This window comes from Mobula birostris, chromosome 3, assembly GCF_030028105.1.
Source record: "Mobula birostris isolate sMobBir1 chromosome 3, sMobBir1.hap1, whole genome shotgun sequence".
NCBI classification, from domain to species: domain Eukaryota; kingdom Metazoa; phylum Chordata; class Chondrichthyes; order Myliobatiformes; family Myliobatidae; genus Mobula; species Mobula birostris.
In genome coordinates, this window is record NC_092372.1 from 95,207,356 (window position 1) to 95,223,717 (window position 16,362).

The window sequence follows — 16,362 nt, forward strand, 5'->3', positions numbered from 1 at the left end:
CCCTCTATCCACTGCGCTCGTTATATCCTCAAAGAACTCCAGGAATTCTGTCAAACAGGACCTGCCTTTGCTGACACCATGCTGTGTCTGCCTGATGGACCTGCTATTTCTTCTTTAATGATAGCTTCAAGCATTTTCCCAACTACAGATGTTAAACTAACTAGTCTATAGTTGCCTTTTCCCTACGTCTTTTTTTTGAATAGTGGCTTGACATTTGCCTTCTTCCAATCCACTGGGTCCTGCCCAGAGTCCAGAGAATTTTGGTAAATTATCACCAAAGCCTCTACTATAACTACTGCCGTTTCTTTCGGTACCCTGGGATGCATTCCATCAGGACCAGGGGACTTGTTTATCTTTAGGCTCACAGTTGCTCAACACTACCTCTTTGGTGATAGCTGTTGTTTCGAGATCCTCGCCTCCCATTGCATCCATATTGTCTCTCTTTGGCACGTTGGACGTGTCCTCCACTGTGAAGACCAGCACAAAATAGTCTTTCAAAGCCGCGGCCATTCCTCATTACCCAATTATCAATTCCCCCCTCTCGTCCTTCAAAAGACTTACATTCACTTTAGCCACCCTTTTCCACTTTATATAATTATTAAAACTTTTACTATCCGTTTTTGTATTCTGTGCTAGTTTATTTTCAAATCTATCTTCCCTTTCTTTACTGCTTGCTAAGTGGTTCTTTGTTTCTTTTTAAAGTTTCCCACTACTCTTGGCAACTTTGTACACACGAGCTTTTAGTTTGATGCCTTGCTTTATTTCCTTAGTTATCCATGGCTGGCTCTCCCCACTCTTACTGTCCTTGTTTTTAATTGGAATATACTTTTGTTGAGCACCGTGAAAAATCTCTTCGAAAGTTGTCCACTGTTCCTCAACCGTCCCACCATATAGCCTGTGTTCCCAGTCTACCCTATCCAATTGTATCCTTGTCCCATTGTAGTCTCCCTTGCTTAGGTATAATACACTAGTTTTCAATCAAACTATTGTACCTTCCATTTGTATGAGAAACTCAATCATACTGTGATCACTCTTTCCAAGAGGATCCCTAACTACAAGATTGCTAATTTTACCTGCCTCATTGCACAGGACCAGACCCAAGATTGCACATTCCCTTGTAGGTTCAGTAACATGCTGTTCAAGAAAGCTATCAAGTATGCATTCTACAAAGTCCTCCTCTAGACTGCTTTGACCAACTTGATTCACCCAATCTACGGGCAAGTTAAAATTCCCATGATAACTGCTGTTCCATTCTTACATGCCTCAGATATTTCTTTGTTTATTGCCTGTGTCACTGTAATGTATTATTCATTGGCCTATAGACAACTCCCACCAGTGATTTTTTTTTTCCCTGTACTATTCCTAATCTCTACCCAGAAGGATTCAACATTCTGCTCCTTGGATCTTGTATCATCTCTCACTATCGTCCTGATCTCCTCCTCAATGTTTGCACAAAGGTCCCAGGTTTCCAATTTATTTCTGATGAGTAATATGACTACTGAGAGATAGGAAATTATATTGTTGTGTATTTTGTCTGTTCTTTTTTAGTGATGATGTGAATACAGATGTCTGTAAGGAACGAAGAACCCAGGACAGTCTCTTTAGGTTTGAGAACACTACAGCTTCAATTATGATTTTTTTTCCCTACTGCTTGTTTTTGTTTTGTTGATATGCACAGTGCTGGGAAAACAATTGAAAATGGCCATTATTATGTTCTGCTTGAAGTAGCAGTCAACACAGAACAATTAAATTTTGCTTTAATACTACCCTGAATTTAAATACATTGTGCACCCAACTTATATCCAAAATGGTTAGGATTTCTGTTAATGATCTTAACTTGTATGGAAATCTATTAAGCATTTCCACAGGAAATAACCTTTTAAGGTTATTGTTAATCAGTAACATAGTTTTATACTAAACCTTTACTGCCACAATACCTTCATAATCTCAATAAGAGATTAAGTAAATGTGAGCTTTATGTAAACAATTCTCATTCGCTTTCCCTTTTAAAGACAATTCACTACCTACTTTCTAAAGCAGTACAAGGCTTTAGAAGCAGTACAAGTTAAATCAAAACGTTGAAAAAATTGATTGCGTGACTCTAGGCTTGTAAAGTTGACATTCAAAAGTTGAAATGGAAACATTCCCAGTTTATGTCAATAATACTTTTCAATGGTGCTCTGTGGTTTCAGAGACACGCACTTTTACCCAGTATCTCTCTGATGTTAAGGTCAAGGGTTGTGACAAGCAAAGCAAAGACTTATTTTAGTCTAACCCAAGCACCTACATTTAGTAGCTTTGAAAACCTTATAAAAGTGACTTTTATTCCCACATAAAAATAGTTCTTCCATTTTGTTATTCTAAGACTTTGAAATCAAGTAGACACGTGTGCTTGAATGTGCTTAATATTATGTGAAAATATGAGAACAGGTGTGGATATGTGCTATAATTAACTACTATGCGATTGTTACGAAATCTGAGTATGTTGCTTGCTACATGGAATGCTATGTACGTCTCTCCTCCTGCAGGGACCCACTAACCTATTCTTCAGAAGTGAAAGAACCTTTCAATATTGACAATGTAACTTGCAGTGGTGAGTTTAACATTAACAAAATCGTTAATTTATAGCTGGAGTTTCTGCTGGTGTTTCACTAATGGCTTGTGTTTTGTTATCGTTAACATGCTTAATTTATGAGAATCCATTAAGCATTTCTAACTGTTAATTAGCAAGATAGTCTATCCTAAATATTTACTATCCACAATTCCTTCATAATCAGTGTTTATGTCTACACAAGGTTAAAAATGCTGAATGTTTTCATTTTCTCAACTATCCTGTGACTTCCTTGGAATTAGTTGAAACTTAGAGTTACAGTTCTAGCAACTGAATTGCAGAAGCCTGCTCTGCCACAATACTGAACTAAAAATCTTACAGAAGCAGATGGTAGATGGTCACCTGTTAGCCTGGGATAAATTGAACCAGGTCATAAATGAAAGAGCAATATCTATTGATCTATCGTGGTACCTGATGTGCTCACACACATGCATAAATGCTTGACCAATACTTGAGACCCCAGTGACAGCAGAGATTGGAAATACTGTTTGCTAACATAAATAGTGAAGAATTATACCCAAATTTCATATGTCTTCACTTTAGCATGGCTTCCTTGCAGATGTACATATTTGAGGTTTTACAGAATAACTGAGTTCCTTTGGTGCCTTTGTGTTGGTGATGTACCGAAATCTTGTTTTTCTCTTGCCTTATTTTAAATAACTGAATTATGTTGATGATAGTATATTTCTTAAATTTAATTTTGTCTGAACAAAGCCATACAGATGTATAAACCTCCCAATTTCTCCATTTCACTCAAGTCTGTTAGGTGCATATTAGCAGATTATGATTTCTTTGTTGATATGATTTCCACACATTTAACATCTCATACATGGTTTCAAGGTTTTCCTTAAATTTCAATTAAAAACATGGCAGACAAACTCCAATCTATGAGTGGACTGATGCAAGCTCATTTAAATACAGGAATCTTGGAGCTTAAGGTAAAGGAGCCCTTAGGAGACAGTGATCATTACATGATAGAATTCACCCTGCAATTTGAGAGGGAGAAGCTAAAGTCAGGTGTATCAGTATTACAGTGGAGTAGAGGGAATTTTAGAGGCATCAAAGAGGAGCTGGCTGAAGTTGATTAGAAAGGGACACTGGCAGGGCTGACAACAGAGCAGCAATAGCTGGAGTTTATGGAAGCAATTTAGTAAGCAAAGGATAGATATATCCTGAAGTAGTAGTATTCTAAACGTAGGAGGACTCAAATATGGCTAACAAGAGAAACTTCTTTGCTAACAAGAAAGCCAACATAAAAGCAAGAGAGAGGATATATAATATAACAAAAAAATAATGGGAAGTTAGGTGATTGTGAACTTTTAAAAACCAATAGAAGGCAACTAAAATAGCCATAAGGAGCAAAAGGATGAAATATAAAGGTAAGCTAGCCAATAATATCAAAGAAAATACCAGAAGTGTTTTTTCAGGTATAAAGAGTAAAAGAGAGACAGAAGTAGATACCGAACTGCTGGGAAATGACACTGAAGAGCAAGTAATGGGGAACTAAATGAACAAGTATTTTGCATTAGTCTTCACTGTGTATGACATTAACAGTATGCCGGATGTCTGAGTGTGTCAAGGGGCAGAAGTGAGTGAAGTTGCCATTACTAGGGAAACGGTGCTTGGGAAGGTGAAACATCTGAAGGTAGATAAATCACCTGGATCAAATGGACTACACTCCTGGGGTTCTGAAAGAGTTAGCTGAAATTATGGAGGCATTAGTAATGATCTTCCAAGAATTATCAGATTCTGGCATGATTCAGGAGAACTGGAAAATTGCAAATGTCACTCCACTCTTCAAGAAGAGCGGGAGGCAGAAGAAAGGAAATTATAAGCCAGTTAGCTGACGTCAGTTGTTGGGAAGGTGTTGGAGTTGATTGTTAAAGATGAAGTTTCAGGGTACTTGGAGGCACATGATAAAATAGGCCAATGTCAGCATGGTTTCCTCAAGAGAAAATCTTATCTGACAAATCTGTTGGAATTCTTTGAGGAAGTAATCAGCGGGATAGACAAAGGAAAATCAGTGGATGTTGTATACTTGGATTTTCAAAAGACTTTTGACACATGGTGCCATACGTGAGGCTGCTTAGCAAGATAAGAGCCCATGGTATTACAGGAAAGATACTAGCATGGATACAGCATTGGCTGATTGGCAGGATGCAAAGAGTGGGAGTGAAGGGTTCCTTTACTGATTGGCTGCCAGTGACTAGTGGTGTTCTGCAGGGTCGGTGTGGAAACTGCTTCTTTTTGTGTTGTATCAGTGGTTTGGATGACTGAGTTGATGGCTTTGTGGTCAAGTTTGTAGATGATGTGCAAGTAGGTGGAGGGGCAGGTAGTGTTGAGGAAGCAGCGAGGCTGCAGATGGACTTAGTCAAATTGGGAGAATGGGCAAAGAAGTGGCAAATGGAATACAATGTCAGGAAATGTATGGTCATGCACTTTGGTCGAAGGAATAAACACATAGACTATTTTCTAAACAGAGAGAAAATTTAAACCTCTGAGGTTTAAAGGGACTTGACAGTCCTTGTGCAGGATTCCCTAAAGGTTAATTTGCAGGTTGAGTCAGTGGTGAGGAAGCCAAATGCAGTGTTAGCATTAATTTCAAGAGGACTAGAATATAAGAACAAGGATATAATTCTGAGGCTATATAATGCACTGATGAGGCCTCATTTGGAGTATTGTGAGCAGTTTTGGGCCCCTTATCTATGAAAGGATGCACTGACGTTGGACAGAATTCAAAGGAGATTCCCAAAAATGATTCTGGGATTGAAAGGCTTATCATATGAGAAGTGTTTGATGGCTCTGAATTCAGAGAAATGAGGTGGAATCTCATTGAAACCTATTAAATGTTGAAAGAGTGGATATGGAGAGGATGTCTCCTATAGTTCAAGAGTTTAAGACCTGAGGACAAAATCTCAGAATAGAGGGATGTCCATTTAGAATGCAGATGAGGTGGAATTTCTGTAGCCAGAGGGTGGCGAATCTGTGGAACTTGTTGCCACAGGTGGCTTTGAGGCGAGGTCATTGAGTGTATTTAAAGCAGAGGTTGATAGAATTTTGCTAAGTCAAGGCGCGAAGGATTATGGGGAGAATGCAAGAGAATGGGGTTGAGAGGGAAATAGATTAGCCATGATCAGGTGCAGAGCAGACCAAATGACCTAATTCTGCTCCAGTGTCTTATGATCTTAATAAATAATCACTATTCTAGCAGTTTTCTTATCCAACAGTGGGAAAGCCTTTGCTTTCGCTGAGCATTTGCTTTCTAGACCAAACACTTTAAATAATATTCTAAAGGTTGGTGCAAGAAAGCAAAGAATAGAAATAATGAGCCTAGAAATGGCACTAATACTGATTAGTAATAATGGTAAAAGACTATAGGACACAACATGTTAACATTGTGATTGGTACATAATTTGGTTGTAATCGTATAGACCAGTAAAACTGTTGTCTAAGTTCCCCTGCATTGTAGTCATTTTCTCCAGTCTGTACTGCTTTAACTCAGTCCCATGTTGGATTCTCCCCTTGGACTCTGCCTTTAAATGGAACAATTGTAAATAGAACGCCTTGGAGCCTGTCTGAACTTGACTATGCGAGGACACCAAGTGGCACAGAATGACTCAAATCAAGTTGAGTAACCACGCACTGTGTAGTGGGTTCCAGGAAACTAAGTCTCATGCAAAGTGCAACATTCCCATATCTCCTGCTGACTCAGTAATGAATTGGAGTTTTCATATGATTATAGAAACCTCAACAGGTAAATGCGGTGAAGGAGTCCATAATCTTTGTGTTTAAAAACCTTCCTCCTCCTTTAGTTCCATCAGAGAGAAATCTGTGATCTTAATACCTTTCCCCCACAAGTGGATGACCACTGTTTGCCCACAGCATACATTTCATTCTGTGTAGTTGTTCACCAAACAATCTAACATGGTCTGAGATTTAAAGTGTACCTTTACAAGCTTTTCATCTTTAAATGCCACACGCTAGTTTGGAGAAAATGATAGGCAACCACCTCCAGGGTAAGGCCTTGACACTGCCTTTAGAAAAGGGATTCTGTGGAGAAGAGCTACCTTGAATTAAGTACAGGTAAACTGCTATTTCAACTGTAAATTTGTTTAGGGCTGTGGGAAGGGGAGGTAAGAGGGAAGATGATGGACCTCTTGCACTTGTTCAAGAGGAAAGCATGGAGCAGAGCAGAGCAGAGCTTCTGGGGCAGTAATGGAGCAGAGTGTGGGATGTTGCTTTTCAGGGATGCTGAAAGGGGGCAGATGTATTTGCAGGGTCATGATGCAAAAGAAATGATGGAGGACGTCCCTCCAATGTGAAGGGTAGTGTGGAGATGTCTGCTGTAGTAAAAAATTAGAACTTTCCCCCACTCGAAAGACTTTTTTTTTAAGATACCTGAATGCAAATCAGGTTAGGGACCCATCAGGTTTGGGTCAGGTAGCCAGGCTCTACTGTTGAGTAGAAGGAACTTCTTATTGTCCCCTCTCCATAATTCTTTGTCTACTTGCAGGCTGTGACCCTCCTCAGCACTGCTTTTATGCATTTGGTATTAGTATTGATAGATTATTGTCACTTGTACCAAGATACAGTGAAACAGTTGTCTTGCATAGTGTTCATACAGATCAAGTCATTGCATATGAGGGAGAATAAGATGAAACAACAACAATGTAGAATAGAGCATAAAAGGTACAGAGAAATTGTGATGCAGGTAAACAAGACATTGTAAGATCATAATGAGGTAGATTGCCTGGTCAAGAGTCCATCTCAACATACAAGAGGTCCAAACATGAGGAAATCTGCAGATGCTGGAATTTCAAGCAACACAGATAAAAGTTGCTGGTGAACGCAACAGGCTAGGCAGCATCTCTAGGAAGAGGTACAGTCGACGTTTCGGACCGAGACCCTTCATCAGGACTTCCTCAGGATCCTGATGAAGGGTCTCGGCCCGAAATGTCGACTGTACCTCTTCCTAGAGATGCTGCCTGGCCTGCTGCGTTCACCAGCAACTTTGATGTGTGATACAAGAGGTCCATTCAAAAGTCTGGTAACAGTGGGAAAGAAGCTGCTCTTGAGCCCGGTGGTATGTGCTTTAAGGATTTTGTACCTTGTACCTGATGGGTGGGGTCTTTGATTATGCTGGCTGCTTTGCTGAGGCAGTGAGAAATATAGAAGTATAGATAGTCTGTAGAGGTGAGGCTGGTTTCCATAATGTGCTGAGCTGTCTCTATAACTCTCTGAAGTTTCTAGCGGTCATGTGCAGAGCAGTTGTCACACCAAGCTATTATGCATCCAGATAGAATGCTTTTTATGGTGCATTGAAAGCAATTACCAAGGGACAACAGGGAAATGCCAAATTTCTTCAGCCTCCTGAGGAAATAAAGTTGGTGAACTCCTTGACCATCAGTGTGGTTGGACCAGGACAGGTCATTGATGATGTTCTCTCCTAGGAACCTGCAGCTCTCAACCTCGGCACTGCTGATGTAGGCAGGATCATGTGCATTGCCCCCTTCCTGAAATCAATGACCCTCTCCTTCGTTTTGTTGACATTGAGGGAAAGGTTGTTATCATGACACAATGTCGCTAAGCTCTCTGTCTCCTTCCTGAACTTTGACTCATCGTTATTTGAAATAATGCCACCAAGGTGATATTAGCTGCAGACTTGTAGATGGAGTTAAAGTGAATCTGGTCACATGGTTGAGTGTACAGGGAGTAGCGCAGTGGATGAGGACACAATGTTGTGGAGCACCAGTGTTTAGAATATTGTGGCATGGTGTTTTTGCCTATCCATACTATATAACCATATAACAATTACAGCACAGAAACAGGCCATCTCGGCCCTTCTAGTCCGTGCCGAACGCTTACTCTCACCTAGTCCCACCGACCTGCTCTCAGCCCATAACCCTCCATTCCTTTCCTGTCCATATAGCTATCCAATTTAACTTTAAATGACAATACCAAACCTGCCTCAACCACTTCTGCTGGAAGCTCATTCCACACAGCTACCACTCTAAGTGAAGAAGTTCCCCCTCATGTTACCCCTAAACTTTTGCCCTTTAACTCTCAACTCATGTCCTCTTGTTTGAATCTCCCCCACTCTCAATGGAAAAAGCCTTTCCACGTCAACTCTATCTATCCCCCTCAATTTTAAATACGTCTATCAAGTTCCCCCTCAACCTTCTACGCTCCAAAGAGTAAAGACCCAACTTGTTCAACCTTTCTCTGTAACTTAGGTGATGAAACCCAGGTAACATTCTAGTAAATCTTCTCTGTACTCTCTATTTTGTTGACATCTTTCCTATAATTCGGTGACCAAAACTGTACACAATACTCCAAATTTGGCCTTACCAATGCCTTGTACAATTTCAACATTACATCCCAACTCCAATACTCAATGCCCTGATTTATAAAGGCCGGCATACCAAAAGCTTTCTTCACCACCTATCCACATGAGATTCCACCTTCAGGGAACTATGCACCATTATTTCTAGATCCCTCTGTTCTACTGCATTCTTCAATGCCCTACTATTTACCATGTATGTCCTATTTTGATTAGTCCTACCAAAATGTAGCACCTCACATTTATCAGCATTAAACTCCATCTGCCATCTTTCAGCCCACTCTCCTAACTGGCCTAAATCTTTCTGCAAGCTTCATTATCCACAACTCCACCTATCTTAGTATCATCTGCATACTTACTCATCCAATTTACCACCCCATCATCCAGATCGTTAATGTATATGACAAACAACACTGGACCCGGTACAGATCCCTGAGGCACACCGCTACACACCGTTCTCCAATCTGACACACAGTTATCCACCACTACTCTCTGGTGTCTCCCGTCCAGCCACTGCTGAATCCATTTTACTATTTCAATATTAATACCTGATGATTGAACCTTCCTAACTAACCTTCCGTGTGGAACCTTGTGAAGGGCCTTACTGAAGTCCAAAAAGACAACATCCACTGCTTTACCCTCATCAACTTTCCTAGTAACCTCTTCAAAAAATTCAATAAGATTTGTCAAACATGACTTTCCACGCACAAATCCATGTTGACTGTTTCTAATCAGACCCTGTCTATCCAGATACTTGTATATACCATCTCTAAGAATACTTTCCATCAATTTACCCACCACTGACATCAAACTCACAGGCATACTGATTGAGGTCTATTGATCATGAAGTCAAGGATCCATTTGCAGAGGGAGGCATTGACTCTCAAGCTCTAGAGTTTGGTGATGGGTTTGCCTGAAGCTAAAAAACAATAGTTTGACATGATGTCTTTACTGTCCAAATGCTCCAGAGGTGAATGTAGGGCCAGGGAGATGGCATCTGCCATTGATCTATTTCACTGGTAGGTAAATTATGTGTCAAGGTTGTCTTGAAGGCTGGATTTGATGAATGCCATGACCAGCCTCTCAAAGCACTTCACCTTGGTGGAAATCAGGGCCATTGGGCATTCTATGAAATGATTAACCAACCTGTCATGATATCCAAATACAGACTCTTAATTTTCTGGCATCTGACTCCAACAAAAGTCATCAGGTTTCATTGGCCTGTTATTCAGTTGGCCAGCCTCAACATTGGAAACCAAGGACAAAGTAAAGTCAATGAAGATATTTGGAGAGGAGGAGCCTGAGCAATGTATAAGATGTTATAGGTGTAATTGACTGATACCAACCACCAGGGAATCCTTAACTGAAGAAAAAGTCAGCCCCAGCATTGGTAAATTTAGTAGTTTTGTCACACCAGATGGGATTGAGATACAGAGACTGGGAAGTCTTACTTAGCCAAGGTGGAGGAGGAATTATGGCACTTATGGAAGTCTGTGATCTTGCAGTGGATTTATTATTGATTCATATTTCCATAAGACCAAAAGATTTCAAGTGAATTGGACTTGCCGTAGAATTTACCTTTCCTGCTGAATGCCATTAGTTCCTTACTTTGTTTGTCAGAGCAACCAATTAACTCAGTCTGTCCTTGAGTACAGGACTATTTCCACCTGTGAATTCCTCACAACTCTCCACCAAGTAGTCCACACAGGAGAAATCTAACGTGATTGAGTGTAAATTTTTCAAAGAAGTTTGCTTCTTGCGGTTCAGAGTAATTTTGTGGATGTATTAAATATCCTTGGATCCTGATAATGCTTTTTCGATCGGAAATTTCTTCAGAAGTCAAGAATGAGGCATAAAACTTGTTGCCTACGATCATTTTATTAAGTATTACAAGAGCAAAGGAGAAGGAAGGAGCACCAACAATTTTGTGACCACCCTCCTCCATTGTGTTATGGGCTGGGAGCTGGTATAATATGGCAGTCCAGGTTGCTGTACAAGATCTCTAATAATTTAAATTATCTGAACTCTTGGTACAGGGTACAATTTTAAAATTTGCAGATCATGCTTTTAGAGCTGTAGTAAATTGTGAAGATAGTAAAATTCAAGGGAAATTTGTAAAGTAAGTGGAATGAAGTTCAATGTTTTTAAAATAAAGTGGAATATTTTTAGTGAGACATAATTGAGAGAAAGAGAACACTTTTAGATGGGTTGCCGGAATAGTCCGTAAAGTGCCAGTAATGAGGTTTTTGATTTATAAAATCTGCAGTGTTTAGAGTTAATAAAGCAATCAATACTGAACCTTGAAATCCTGAAGTATGCAGGCTCACAGTCCAAAAGCAGCTATTCACAATTTTACTTGACATACTTTGTCCTCTGATGCAGTTTGTGTCCAAGCTGCAGTTACTCTCTTCATCCCTGGAAGGCCAGCTTGACTTCCAAGGCTTTTAAACGCTACTTTTTCCTAAACACCTTTTCAAAATCCATATACTCAACAACAACTGCACTTCTCTTATCCAACTCAAGGAAAACTTAAACACAATTTGCCCTATTGTCTTGTTTTACTGTAAGTAATCTTGACTAGTTCATTCTGTAATAAATAGATATCAGCTAGTGTGCTAATTTGTGACAAAATCAGTGTGCTCAATCTTTAACTGCAAGAGATTGAACATGACTATCATCTACCATGTAAGACTGCTTTTATCTGGAGCATTGCTCTTAACTGATGAGAGGGCACTGTACTGCACCTCACAGGATCTTTCTGACTGAAGCCAACTGGTGACTCCTCCACAATTACTCTGAGGGTTGATTGATCACATCTCATTCAGTTTGGTTAATCTGTAAATTACCAATTCTCCCAGTTTATTTTCTCTGCTAAAATTCAGTAGCTCATTGGCTTCGACCATAAGATATAGGAGCAGAATTAGACCATTTGGCCTGTCAAGTCTGCTCCGCCATTTCACCATGACTGATCCATTTTCCCTCTCAACCGCAGTCTCCTGCCTTCTCCCTGTATCCCTTCATGCCCTGAGCAATCAAGAATCTATCAATTTCTGCCTTAAATATACCCAATGACTCAGCCTCTAAGCTGCCTATGGCAATGAATTCCACAGATTCACCACTCTCTGGCTAAAGAAATTGCTCCTCATTTCTGATCTAACAGGAAGCCCCTCTATTCTGAGGCTGTGTCCTCTGGTCTTAGGTTCCCTCACCATAGGAAACATCCTCTCTATATCCATTCTATCAAGGTCTTTCAACATTTGATGGGTTTCAATGAGGTCACCCTTCCTTCTTCTGAATTCTCGTGAGTACAGGCACAGAGCCATCAAAAATTCTTCATATGGCAAGCCTTTCAATCCTGGAATCATTTTCGTTAACTTCCTATGAACCCTCTCCAATCTCAGCACATCCTTTCTGAGATAAGGGGCCCAAAATTGCTCACAATACTTTCAAGTGAGGTCTCACCAGTGTCTTACAAAGCCTCAACATTGCATCCTTGCTCTTATATTCTAGTCCCCTTGAAATGAATGCTATCATGGCATTTACCTTCCTCACTACCAACTCAACCTGCAAATTAACCTTTAGGGTATAGAAACATAGAAAACCTACAGCACAATACAGGCCCTTCGGCCTGCAATGCTGTGCCGAACATGTACTTACTTTAGAAATTACCTAGGGTTACCCATAGACCTCTATTTTTCTAAGCTCAATGTACCTACCCAGGAGTCTCTTAAGAGACCCTATTGTATCTGCTGCCACCACCACTGTCGCCAGCAGCCCATTCCATGCACTCACCACTCACTGCATAAAAAACTTAACCCTGACATAACCTCTGTACCTACTTACAAACACGTTAAAACTGTGCCCTCTTGTGTTAGCCATTTCAGCCCTGGGAAAAACCCTCTGACTATCCACATGATTAATGCCTCACATCATCTTATACACCTCTATCAGGTCACCTCTCATCCTCCGTCGCTCCAAGGAGAAAAGACCAAGTTCACTCAACCAAAAGCGCAGGCCGAGTATCCTGCACAAGGACTCCCAGGTCCCTTTGCACTTCAGATTCTTGAATTTTCTCTCCAATTAGAAAAGTCTACCCTTTTATTTCTTCTAACAAAGTGCATGACCATACACTTCCCAACACTGTATTCCATCTGCCACCTCTTTGCCCATTCTCCTAATCTGTCCAAGGCCTTCTGTAGCCCCTCTACTTTCTCAAACTACCTCCCTCTACCTATCTTTATATCATCTGCAAACTTTGCCACAAAGCCCTCAACTCCATCACCCAAGTCATTGACATATAATGTAAAAAGTAGCAGTCCCAACACAGACCACTGTGGAACATCACTAGTCACCAGCAGCCAATCAAAAAAGGGCTCCCTTTACTCCCGCTCTTTGCCTCCTGCCTATCAGCCACTACTTTGTCCATGCTAGTATCTTTTGTGTAATGCTATGGCCTCTTAACTTGTTAAGCAGCTTCATGTGTGGCACCTTGTCAAAGGCCTTCTGATAATCCAAGTACGTAACATCCACCGGTTCTCCTTTGTCTATCCTGCCTGTAAGAAGTTAACGTAGACGATGAACAGATTACTCAGAAAAAAACAGAAAATGCTCACCTGCTGGCAATAGTGGCATAGAAGTCTGAGAATTCCATTGTAGTTGGGAGTCTTCAGCCTTGGCAGAGTTACACAAAAACCAGCCGGCAGCTTCAAGTGAAACCGCCAGTTTCCAAAACAACGAAAATCCAGATTAGTATCTTAATGCAGCCTTTTTCTTACTATCTCACAGGAGCTAGCTGACCTGGCTATTTCTCAACAGAAGTAAAAGTAGTTGAAGAAGAGAGAAAATGTCTATAACCAACCACACTTGAACAAGCTATACAGTTATGAATATATAAATGAAGTGTAATCCTGCAAGTTCTATATTTGGAATCTGCAATTGTGAATGAAGAAGCAATTCCTTGACAACTTTACAATATTGCTTTGGATCCATTCTATATAAACTTCTGAAATTTCAATTGCTTTGGGGGCAGGGGTGGAATCTTGCGCTTCCAAAATCTTTCTAGTACTGTACTTAACCTGATCTTCTGTTCTGAGACCCAATTGTAAATGGATTACTCATTTGCAAGAGGCATGGCAGACAATTGCAATATTATCTTCATCAGATACATGGTAACTCACCGTGGGTGAGTTATCTTTGCCCAACCATCTCATACGGAGTTCCTTCTCCTATTTTTCTTCCTCCGCTTTTGATATGGTGATTCCTGTTTCTAACGTAATGAAGTGGGCAGCATAATGGCACAGCACTTGGTGCCATTGCCTCAAACCTCAAGCAAACCAGGTTCAATCTTGACCTTGGGTGTTATTTGTGTTCAGTTTGCACAACACAATCTCCCTATGGCCTTCTAGTTTATATTCCACATTGCAAGACATGCTGCTGAATTAATTCCCTTTAGTGTAGGTGGTTGACAGAAAATTCAAGAGGGAGGAAAGGGTCAATAGGCATTCAGGAAAGTATCAGTTACGGGGAAATAAGTGGGTGAATGGGACAAATGGGAATGGTCTTTGAGCTAAGATAGGCTCAGTGGGCTGAATGGCCTCCTGTAATATTAAGAAATATACTTGTAAGTATTGGGAAATTGCAGGAATGAGGAAGTGAAGTTTGCTTGCTTGATGTTAAATTGAGAATGTTTAACTAAGCACAGTTTTCTATTATGTCAGAAGTTCTTTATACAGATTCTACTTTGTTCTTTTTAGCACCAGTTTTGATGGGTAAAAGTTTTCCATCATTAAGGAAATTCAGAAACTAAATACCAAGTATTTAGGTATCAGGGTTACTCAAAAGAAAAAAAAAAAATCACAAGTTTAGCTATAGTCGAAGATTTAAAGACATCATAAATTTCATTGCAGCACGTGGAACCAGAACCAAGGAACCAAGCTGAAAAATTTATTCCTGACTCCCTACTTGAATTTTTAGTATTCTCAAAAAAAATTTAAATGCATTATGGTTTGGAAAATGAAAGGCATCCCATGGAAATCAGGAGGCATCAATGTTAGGTTGGTCACATACAGTATTCCAGGGTGCAATACATGTACTTTCTCATAAGGGGCGTCACGGGAGCGTAGCAGTTAGTGGGCCATCGGAGTTCTAAGTTAAATTCCAACACCATCTGTAAGAAGTTTGACATCCTTCCTACAAGCCTGTGGGTTTCTTCCAGGTGCTCCAGTTTCCTCCCACATTCCAAAAACGTACTGGTTTGGAGGTGATTGGTCATTGTAAAGTGTCCTGTGATTAAGCTAGGGTTAAATGGGCGGGTTGCTGGTGGTGCAGCCTATTGGGTCAGAAGGGCCTCTTCCACGCTGTATCTCTAAATACATCGAACTTGGGTCAGCATATCTAATGTACACTTGGCGGCCATTTTATTAGGTACATAAGGTACTGAGTGCACTGTATGTTTGTGGTCTTCTGCTGCTGTAGCCCATCCACTTCAAGGTTTAACATTTTCTGCATTCAGCTATGCTCTTCAGCACACCACTGTTATAACGTGTGGTTATGAGTTACTGTCACCTTCCTGTCAGCTTGAACCAGACTAGCCATTCTCCTCTGACCTCTCTCATTAAAATATTTTTGTCCACAGAATCACTGCTTGCTGGAATTTTTTGTTTTGTGGTTTTTTTTTTGCACCATTTCTCTGTAAACTCTAGAGACCATCATGTATGAAAATTCTAGGAGATGAGCAGATTCTGAGGAACTCAAACCACTCTGTCTGGCACCAACAATCATTCCATGGTCAAAGTTACTTAGATCACATTTCTTCCCAATTCTGATGTTTGGTATGAACAACATCTGATGTCTACATGTTTTTATGAGTTGCTGCCACTCTGCTATTCATGAAGCCAATGGCTCATAATTTTGGTGCCATTTCTCACCACTATTGCCATCTCTCTCAATTCCTTTAGTACCCAGAAATCAATTTGAATGAACACAATAACTAAACCTTGAAAGTCTTCTAGGGCAGAGAATTCCAAAGATTCACCACCCATTGAAAATTTTCCCATCAGTCCTAAAAGTCATACTCCTTTTTCTGAAGCTATGCCCTCTGGCCCAAGAATCCCAAGTCATGGAAAATTTTCCTATATCTGCTTCATCAAGCCCTTTTAACTCATTTGTGTCTTTTAAACTCTAGAGAATACAAGCCTAAATCGCTGTCTTTCCTTTTTCAGCAAACCCACCATCTTTATATCTGCCTTACTATCCTTGGAAGTCATCATGTCACCATTTATAACATTACACGTGTCTATGCTGCTGTAGATTCTTACATACTGGACTATCTCTTGATTGTTAAGAGTCAAATCATTTATGAAAGTAAGACCTGCAAATGAAATCTCTGTCAAGATCACTTCTGTTTCAAGAA

At 40.3% G+C, this 16,362-nt stretch overlaps 1 protein-coding gene across 6 annotated transcripts in view; it reads left to right on the forward strand.

Annotated features, from left to right (window-relative positions):
- LOC140195179 (coiled-coil domain-containing protein 158-like) overlaps nucleotides 1–16,362 on the forward strand; it is a 162,171-nt gene that overhangs the window by 133,186 nt on the left and 12,623 nt on the right. For 4 of the 6 annotated variants that reach the window (XM_072253071.1, XM_072253073.1, XM_072253072.1 and 1 more), the window contains 2 exons: nucleotides 1,549–1,605; nucleotides 2,529–2,593. The exons of 1 other annotated variant lie outside the window; for it this stretch is intronic. In XM_072253071.1, the coding sequence (XP_072109172.1) occupies nucleotides 1,549–1,605; nucleotides 2,529–2,593 (122 nt within the window). The remainder of the gene's footprint in view (nucleotides 1–1,548; nucleotides 1,606–2,528; nucleotides 2,594–16,362) is intronic. One more of the 6 variants, XM_072253075.1, reaches the window with a different exon arrangement.